This window comes from Chiloscyllium plagiosum, unplaced genomic scaffold, assembly GCF_037043375.1.
Source record: "Chiloscyllium plagiosum isolate Xiang-an unplaced genomic scaffold, Cpla_swu_hap1 HiC_scaffold_32, whole genome shotgun sequence".
Taxonomy (NCBI): Eukaryota; Metazoa; Chordata; class Chondrichthyes; order Orectolobiformes; family Hemiscylliidae; genus Chiloscyllium; species Chiloscyllium plagiosum.
This window is the reverse complement of record NW_028270170.1, coordinates 15,911,673-15,922,156: the sequence shown is the minus strand read 5'-3', so window position 1 is coordinate 15,922,156 and position 10,484 is coordinate 15,911,673. Positions and strand designations below refer to the sequence as shown.

Genomic DNA, 10,484 nt, shown 5'->3' with positions numbered 1-10,484 from the left:
GTACTCCTTCAGTGGCCCCTCCGGGCAGCTCCGCAGAAATGCTCAGTTTCAGTTTCAATTCCTGTTGTACACAAAAAGGCGAATCTCGATTGGAAAAGGTTTCGTGACACATTGCTATTTCCCTCACTCCTCCTTCAGAGATGAGCAAGGAGAGCTTCAAGGGTGAGGTTGTGTTTGATTCTTCATTCCTCTCTTGTAACTTCTATTTTTTTCCTCATTTGCTTTTAATATACTTTTATTTTTGATTTATACGCTTGATCATTTTCTTTAAAATAATTAATGCATTTTCTCCAAATCTCTTCGTTCTTCCAACTTTCTAACCTTCCCTTCCCTATCTACATGCACCAGTCGCATGGGGATACAATTCTGTGGTAGCCACCAGCCCGCCGCAGTAGTTATTCTTTACATTTTGTGTGTGCGTACCAGCAGACGTTGCTGTGCGCTTAAGGGTTGACGGCATATGTATTAGAGCCGACGCTGATTGTGGTCTCACCTCGTCCTCCCAATCATGTGTTTAACCGTCAGGGTCACTAAATCAGATCGAGAGCATGAAATTGGCTTGGCTTGTTCCTAAACCCAGTACGTGCGCTTAGTGCTGTTGTCAATGTACCAGTCAGCTAATTTCCCCAGTGAGCCATCCGTGGATTTCAGCAAATTGTCTTTTTTGAAATCTATTACCTGGTGTCACTGTGGAAAACAGTGTAACGAGGACAGATGTCTCAGGTTTTTAACTTTGATGTTTACTGATATTGTCTGTAATGCCAAAAGAGGCACCCAGTATTTCTCATGTTCTAGTTCACATGAACTGAGCTGACTTCAGCAAATGCTGCATTATTACAGGAAAAGGAAAAGAGTTTCAGGCGAGAACATAATCCGAGGGCGGGGTCAGCAGGCAGGAGAAATGAAACTTTGGCGTGTGACGTGGTAGGTAGTTTGTTTTGACACAGGACTGTAAGATGTAGCTCCCTATCTGGGCACACAGGTCAGTTTTGTTTTTCAGATCCCCTACAGCGTGGAACAGGTCCTTCGGCCCAACAAGTCCCCACCGACCCTCCGAAGAGTAACCCACCCAGACCCAGACCCTTTCCCCCTAACTAATGCACCTAAATCTACAGGCAATTTAGCATGACCAATTCACCTAACCTGCACATTTTTGTGACTGTGGGAGGAAACCCATGTAGACAAGGGGAGAATGTGCAAACTCCACACAGACAGACACCCAAGGCTGGAATCGAACCTGGCTCCTTGAGGCAGCAGTGCCAACCACTGAGCCACCCTGTTTGCATTCATGCAACTTTGCTTCAATCCTGATCTTGTATAGAGACAGGAGAGATAGCCAGTTATTCTGACCAGTCTTGTCCAGTCTGACAAACAAGACCTGTGGGTGCATATTGGACTGACTTAAGTTGACATTGTCTTAAGAATGCATCTACAGTGAGAAGATTAAGGGATGAATGCTTGAATTGAAGAAAGATGGGTGAATGGATGTGCATGAAAAAATGTTGCGTCTTTCATGAAGCAGTCCCCGGCTGAGCTTTAAGTATGACTCATCTCATTCAATGGTCCTGTGCCAGATGTTCAATTAATCATTATGCAGAAATTAAGTCTCATTAGCCGCTATCATACTATCATACTAATGTCCTTTTAGAAATGACATAATATATTGTGGATCTTTTCACAATGTTGATTTATTTTCATCCCTCATTTCTAAGGACAGGCATCACAATGGTGCTCGACAGAAACATTCCATTGAGTTTATATAAGATGCTTATCAAACTGTTCAGTGATCCAGAAATTTAAAAAAATGGAAAGTTTGGGAAATATTTAGCAGGTCAGGCAGCATCTGTATAGAATCAAGTCTGTTAACTCTTATTTCTGTCTCCACTGATGCCTTCCAAATGAAAAGGTTGTCACCCTCTCCCTCTTACCCCGCTCATTCTTTCTTTTCCAACAATAATCATTTCAAAGCCTCAATTGAACTTGTGTTCCGGTCACTCCCAGTGTATTCCAGATCCTAGCCATTTACTGCCTTAAAAACTTTCTCAACATGTCTCCAATGCTTCTTCTGTCAATTACCTTAAAACGGTACTCTCTCTTTCATCTTAAGAAGTCTTTCCTTATCTACCAGGCCCCTTATGATTGTGAACATCTCTATCGTTGTGTCATCAGCAAACTTGGTAAACACACTTTCTATCCCTCCACCTAAGTTATTTGTCTAAATTACAAACAGTTGAGGTCCCAGCATTGATCCTTGTGGTACTCCACTTGTTACATCTTGTAAAAAAGACTCACTTATGCCTGTTTTCTGCTTTCTGTTGACCAGCTAATCCTCTATCCATGCCAGTATGCTATTCGTTACATCATGAGCTTATATTTTTCCACAATAACCTCTGAGGTGACACATGTACTGGAACCTCTTTATCCACACCATGTTATTTCCTCAAATAACTCCAATAAATTGTTGAAACATGGTTTCCTTTTTACAAAATTGTGTTAACTGTACCTGATTACCTTGAATTAGTCTACCTTCCCTGTTATAACTCCTTGTTGGAGCTTTTACCAATTTTGCTATGACAGATGTTAAGATGACTGGTCTGTAATTTCCTGCTTTCTGTTTCAATCTCTTTTGAATAAAGGAGTTATAATCATTATCTTTCAATCCAATGGAACCTCCCAGAATTGAGGGAGTTTTGGAAAATTAAACCAGTTCATTAACTATCTCATGAGGTGCTTCCCTTAATACCTTAGGATGAAATCCATTAGGACATAAGCCCTTCTTCAGGAAGGGCTTATGCCCGAAACGTCGATTCTCCTGTTCCCTGGATGCTGCCTGACCTGCTGCGCTTTTCCAGCAACACATTTTCAGCTCTGATCTCCAGCATCTGCAGACCTCACTTTCTCCTGTTTTGTCAGCAACACTTCTTTCATGATTATGATTTTCCTGAATTCCTCTTTCCATTTTCAGATTTATCACTGCTTCTGGGATGTTGCTTGTATCCTCTATAATGAAGATAGACGCAAAATACATGTTCAATTCATCTGCTATTTCCTTAATTTCCATTATACTCCAGTCTGATTTTCTATAGAACTAACATTCTTCAATAACAGTTTTCTTTTGAAAATATTTATAGAAACTCTTAGTATCTAGTTTAATGTTTCTGACTAGTTTTCTCTCATACTCTAATTTTTCCTTCCTTAATTTTTTTTATTTTGCTTTTTTATTATATCCTGCCCAGCCTTCTGATTGGCCACCTATCTTTACATAGTTATATGCTTTTCCTTTAAGTTGGATATTACCTTTAATATTTCTATTTAACCACAGATAGTGGGATTGGTCCCTTGGAATTTTTCTACAGCTTTTGATGTATGTGTACTCTGAAATATCCTCTTAAATGTCTACCACTGTATCTCTATTGACCTATGCTGTAGCTGAATTTGCAAATCCACTTTTGTCAGTTCTGCTTCCAGGACCTCATAATTGGCCTTATTTAATTTTAAATAAATAGTCTCAAACTCACTCCTTCTCCCTCAAACTGAATTTAAACTCAATTGTATTATGGTCATTTCTACCTAGAGGGACCTTCACCAGGAGATCATTAATCAAACCTATCCCATGCATAGTATCAGCTCTAGTAAAGCTTGCTCTCTGGTCGGCTCAAGACCTCACAGTTCTAAGAGGTTTTTCACATCATGCCTCATATTTTGGAAACAGTTTCACGTTTAAAGTCTTTACAGATGCCCCTCAGATGCAGCTGCAGAATGTCCTACACTGCAACCTGTCTTTCACTGAAGCAGTCCTTCCGTTGCTCTGATTACATTGAACTTATCTACATGCCCTGCTATAACCTCTTTAATCATAGCTTAATGTTTTCACTGTGAATGATGCTAAGTCAACTGGCCTGTTTTTGGTCTCTAGCTCTTTTAATAGAAGAGTTGCAATCACTATCGTTCAAAATAATGGAACCTCACTGAATCAAAGGAGTTTGGAAAATTAAACCAATCCATAACCATCTCTGGCTTGTGCGTGCTTGTACCATTAATTCTACTTACTGCAATCTTTCATCCTTGGAAAATGAAGATTTAGATCTCTGACACATTTTAAATCCACTGCCAGGGAAGTGGTGATGTAGTGGTAATATCACTGGAATAGTAATCCAGAACCTCAGGTTAATGGACATAGGTTAAAATTCAATAAAATTTGGAATGAAAAGCTAGCCAAACGTAACAACAAGCTAAGAACCCCTCTGGTTGATTCATGTCCTTTCGAAAAGGAAATCTGCTGTCCTTACCCAGTCTGGCCTATATGTGACTCTGGACCCACAGCAATTTGGTTAACTCTAAAATGCTCTCTGGGAAATCAGGCTGACCTAGCGAATGACATCCATACCCCATGACCTTGACTGTCAGATTCCACATCTTTTACTAATACATCTTTAAACCACAGGGAAATGTAAATAGAAACTATCCTCTTTTTGGTAAACAACGGTAATTTGGAATGATTTAGTCCTAAACTAAATCCATGACCTGTTTTATTTTAACTCAGTTTATTGGTGGAGAAGTGTTAATTTTTTTCAGTCTGTTCCAGATATATAATGCAAATTGATCTACGGAACTACCAGTGGGAAGTTATACAGCCTGCTCTTCGGGGCAAGAATATCATCATATGGCTCCCGACAGGTGGAGGGAAGACCCGTGCAGCTGTGTTTGTTACCAGACACCACCTGGATATAAAGGGAGGGAAAGGCAAAGTCGCTGTTCTTGTAAATAAGGTAAAAATAGATACAGTCACTTTTTATGTTATAAAATTGAGTAATTAAAAGGTACTATTTAATGGAATAGCATTGCATGGTAAGGTAACGTATTATTCTGGCAGTGAGTATGAACATGGTATAAAAGGGATTTACTGGAATGGTTTCATGGATGAGGGATTACAGTTGCATGTTTTATATTCTGATATAAATCACAGTCCAGAAAGGCTGTTTAAAACAGTGAAATGGCATCAGGACATGAGATATTCCAGTAAAAAGGTTTGAATGTGTGCGTATATATATTTTCCTGCCTTGCTTTCAGTCATCCTTTCTGTGTCATGGATTCAATGTCGCCAGTCATCTATATGTATATAATGTACAGTATTATCAGTAAGCACAGAATGTAGGCTGTGTGTATAAGTCTGTGATATTTTAGCCATATAAACAGTGTTGTTAATAAACTTCAAGATATCTGACTCAACAAGATTGCAAGTCTTCATGGTATAAGTTGCTTATGCTAACATGTGGAAAGTCTCAGATTGCATTGGCTGTCAGGTTAATAAGCTGACAGGAAAAAAAACTTCAGAAATAACTGAATTCCTCTTCAAAATATACAATGGGCCAAATGGCCTCTTGTTTTTTATCACTCTGATTCTAATTGATGACATGGTGGTATGATCAGCCATATCCACTTGTATTGTTGTTTCATTTTACAAATATTATATGAGCATCCAGTAGTGTGTTCAGGTACAATTTTGGCATGTTGCACTCATAATGTTAAAATGGGACAGTAATGGTAGCTGTTCCTGTGGTTACTTTAAAGGGCATCTGGGAAAGCATACCTTAAGATTGATTTAGATCTGTCTGCTGAGCTCCTCTTTCTATTTGACTGTTGATACTTATACCTTCCTGTTTGTCTTGTTTTCTCCATTTCTTTCACTGTGATTGTTTTGTTGCAGGAAGGCAGAAATGAAAGTGAAACCTTAAAAAAATGTTTTGATTCACTTTCAGTGAACAATATTAAAAGAAAACTGCATTTGTATAGTGCTCTTTTGTGGGATCAACACGTTTCAAGGTGTTTCCTGCCAGTGAGGAAATTCTGAAGTGTAATCGTGACTGTTCTAATGTAGGAAACACAGCAGCCTGTCTGTGCACAGCAAATTCCCATCAACAGGCAATGGATTAATAATCTGTTTTTGTGGTTTTGATTAAGGAATAAATAATGGCCAGGATACTGGGAATAACTCCCTTATTCTTCAATAAGCTAGTATCAAGGGGAGGCAGTAGCCTACTGATATTTTTGCCAGACTATTAATCCAGAGACCTCAGGAATGATTTGGCGACCTGGGTTCAAACCCTGCCATGTCAGAGTATGGAATTTTCGATTGAATTGGGAATTTGGAATCTAATGATGACCATGAAACTGGTATTGATTTTGGGGTGAAAAAACATCTGGTTCACAAATGTCATTGAAGGATGGAAACTACCACCCTGACTTGGTCTGTTTTACATGTTACTGCAGACCCACAGCAATGTGATTGACTCTCAAGTGCCCTCTGGGCAATTAGGGATGGGCAGTAAATGCTGGACGAGCCTCATCCTGTGAAGGAATTACATGGGTTCTTTGCCATACATGTCTGCAAGGTACATGGGGCCTCAATTTAATGTCTCGTCTGACAGCACCGCTGGTAGCACGGCATTCCTTCAGTACTGCCTCTGATATTATTCTGTGCTCACACCCTGGATTGGAACCTGAGCCTAGAATATTATATCTCAAGGGCCAGAATGCTACCAACTAAGTCATAATGACAACTTTACTAACACAGTACAGCTTGTTTTGCTGTAATGCGCATTTTGTTAATGCGAATTTGCTTTGATGCGTTTAACAAATTGGGGACACTGTTTCTGAGGTGCGAACTTTTAAAGCGTGTATTGGTTATAACACAATTCCAGCCCCATTCGTTTAAATGGTGCTGCTAGGAAGCAATTTTCTTATAACATGGGATTGCACAAGAACGGAAGTGCTGCGTTATAGCAGAACTGAGTGTATACTGATACCAATATATGTTGCCTGTGAAAAGCAGGCTTTAATGTTGTATTATACTCCAAATTAATCATTTTAAATTAATAATTACTAATAATAATCCTGGAATTCTCTCCCTACCAACATTGTGGGTCAACCCACAGCAAGTGGACTGCAGTGGTAAAAGAAGGCAGCCCCCACCACCTTCTCAAGGGCCAATAGGGATGGGCTATCAATGCTGGCCAGCCAGTGACGCCCACGTCCCACAATTGTATAAAGAAAATAGCTGGGTAACCTTTTTTGCTTTTCTCATTTGCACTTTGTCAGGGAGTTGAATTTTTACTTATTTCCAAAATATGTGCAGGACTGAAGTGTAAATTCATAACCAAAAATGGATACTGAGCATATTTGTTTCAGATAGCAGGAGCCATCTTATCTACAGCAGTAGAGTATCCATCAAAACTATTGTAGAATATTCAGATTAAGCTGTTGAACCTAATGATGACCATGAAACTGGTATTGATTTATTGAGTGGGGATGAAGGTGTTCCTTGACTCCATCTGTCAACAGTGTGAAAAGCATTGCCAATAGAGGTAGGAGAGAATGTTAATAGACTGTTAGCAATCTCTCTACTGCTTGCCATTCACACCACCCAGAAGGAAGTATAGTTTTGAACACTGAACTAAGCCAGTCTCAGTGTAATCAGTAATTGTTGCTTATGAAAATTTCCTCAGTGTTATATGTCTGCTTTAAATATTTTCTAATCAACTTGTTCAGAGATGCTATTACGCACCTGGAGTAGGAGAGTCTTAAACCCATGCCTCCTGGCGTATAGGCAGGGACTCAACCACTGCACCACAACACTTTCATCCGCTTTAATATTAGTGAAACTGCCTCAAGAACAAGGCAAGTTTGAACAAACAGTTGTTTGCAAGTAAAATGGGACTGTGAAACAGAAACAGAAATTGCTGGAGAAACTCAGCAAGTCCGGCAGCATCTGTGGAGGGAGAAGAGAGTTAATGTTTCAAGTCCCATGACCCTTCTTCAGAACTGGACATGAACTGGTGACTCTGCTTTCTCTCCACAGACACTGTCAGACCTGCTGAGTTTCTCCAGCATTTTTGATTTTGTTTCAGATTTCCAGCATTGCAGTTCTTTGTTTTATTAAAATATAAATATAAAATGTTGTATATGGCTTTTTAAATGAGCTGCTTTCAACAGCTTATCTATTGTGAAACTATTGAGTTTACTGTCCGGAATTCTAATCACCTCAGTCTACAGGAATCAATCCTATACATAGTTTTACTGCAGATGAAATTATGCAAAAGTATCTTTTCTCTAAAACTGTGGTCTGTATAGGTGCCTCTGGTGAATCAGCATTATGAAAACGAGTTTGAGCCTGCCCTGAAGCATGCATATAAAGTGGTGCCCATAAGTGGTGACAGTGAACTTAAGGAGCAATTTGCACTTGCTGTACGGAAGTATGATGTCATTATCTGCACAGCACAGATTCTCCAAAATGCACTGACCAGCACTGAAGAAGAAAAGCATGTGGACCTAACAGGTAGGCGAACTTAATCCATCCATCCTGCAAATAGAAGTCACACTGAATTTAAAATTCATAAGTCACATGACACCAGGGTTATAGTCCAACAGGTTTATTTGAAATCACAAGCTTTTAAAGTGTTTCCTCCTTCATCGGGTGAAGTCTCACTTCAGTTCTGGAGACAGCTTTCAATACAATTAAAATATTTACTGGTATAGCCATAAGCTTTTTATTGTATGTTGGAAATATCACCCTGTAGAGTAATGCTATCTGCAAATCCATATGTTATGCATAATGGATGGCAACCAATATAGTTGCAGAATTCCAACAAGTCCACAATGTGAATCTGTTGCTTTTAATTCAAGTCATCAGTTTTGGGCTCTGTATTCTTCAGAGGGACCTTCTCCCACTCTGGATGTTGGTGAAGGTGTCCTAAGACGTTTATTTTTGACTAATAGCTACGTACAATGACTTTGTATTAGTTCTTGTGTTATTGCAGGATTCCTAAGAAATAAGGGGAGCCTCAACTATTTTCTTAGGAATTCTTGAATGTGTTCTGTCCAGGCTAGGCTTCCTATATGTAATTCTTTGAGTTTTCTGCTGTAAGATAGTCATTATTAATGCCATTAATGTAATTCATTTATAATCTACGTATGCTACCAAATTCTGGACACTGACAATAGACCTGTCATTTGTGCATTGTTTGTTTCTGAAATAATTCATGAAAGATTAGTTCTGAATGGGTGGAACTCACTCAGACACCAGCAGTGAACTCTTGAATTGTGACTGTTCAGGATTTTCAGTCTTCTTTAAGAAAGAGTGTTCTTAATTTTTTTTAATTACAGAATTCTCTCTGCTGGTAATCGATGAGTGTCATCACACACAGAAAGATGGAGTATATAATAAAATCATGGGACACTACATTGAAAAGAAACATCAGCATTCAGAGGGCTTACCTCAAATCCTTGGATTGACAGCATCACCTGGAACAGATGGAGCCAACACTTTGGAACGTGCAAAGAAACATATCTTACAGGTTAGTCCAACTTTTGAGACACAGTGAAGCCTCTCACTTAAAACATCTGAGATATTGACTGACTTTCACATATCTCCAGAATTCTGTTCGGGCAACTTTTGCTCTTATCCTGAATTGCTACATCTTTTATATATATATATATATATATATAATATAGATAGAATGCAGTTTCGTTCTGTACAGTAGCATATCAGAAAACAAACAAACATTAGAATTTGACTCTGTCCAAACAAGCGAAAGGCATCTTTTACTTGAATCAGTCTATATCTACATGCAGGGAGAAAATGAGCACTGCAAATGCTGGAGATCACAGTTGAGGAGTGTGGTGCTGGAAAAGCACAGTTGATGAGGCCGCATCTGTGGAGCAGGCGAATCGACGTTTTGAGCATAAGCTCTATATCTGATCTATATATATATATAGATCTACATGCATTTGAGGCACGAGGAGGGTCCGATAACTAAACGGCCTCCCAGGTTGGTTTTAGCAGGAAGACCTCAGACAGTGGTCTTTCCCCACTGTGCCTTGGCAGCAGCTGCCCCAAGCTTGAGTACATCCCTCAGCACGTTGTCCTGACCCTGAATTGCTTCTGATCTTGAACCCATTGGTTCAGTGAAGCACTCCAATGCTGATCTCACAAGAGCTTAGCCAGACCAATCTCTTTGTGCTAATATTTCCTATTGGATGGTTTGTCCAATTTCTGTTTCATTGGCTCAGAAGATTGGAATGTGTATTTTAAGATATCGCCACTTTCTCACTAAATAAATCCTAAACTAAAACACACAGATCTGTTGACATTTGTGAACAGAATTATATGCAAATTAATGGAAAAATTTGCCTGAGGGCCTATTGTATTGATCTCTGGTGCCCTGAGTTACTAAACCCTGGATGCCTCTGTTGTAAACTGAAACAATTCTATTAGTTATCACTTTAGCATCTGGAAGAAAAATTGTAATCATGAAATGCTGACTTTCTAACAGTGATATCAGCCAGTTCTTATTAAGTACTAAACTGCACATTAATTATTGTAAATGCTAATGTAAAAAGCATTCCTATATGCTGAATCATCTTTCAATTCACAGTGATACAATGCACGTTGTCTGCATGCGGTCACTAGCAAAAACCACAGCTCA

At 39.2% G+C, this 10,484-nt stretch overlaps 1 protein-coding gene across 1 annotated transcript in view; it reads left to right on the top strand.

The window, feature by feature from the left end:
* The first annotated feature begins 25 nt into the window (after positions 1-25).
* dhx58 (DEXH (Asp-Glu-X-His) box polypeptide 58) overlaps positions 26-10,484 on the top strand; it is a 37,902-nt gene continuing 27,443 nt past the window's right edge. Inside the window, exons 1-4 of the mRNA XM_043674958.2 lie at positions 26-162; positions 4,586-4,769; positions 8,131-8,335; positions 9,163-9,353. Of these exons, the coding sequence (XP_043530893.2) occupies positions 4,593-4,769; positions 8,131-8,335; positions 9,163-9,353 (573 nt within the window). The 5' untranslated portion in view covers positions 26-162; positions 4,586-4,592. The remainder of the gene's footprint in view (positions 163-4,585; positions 4,770-8,130; positions 8,336-9,162; positions 9,354-10,484) is intronic.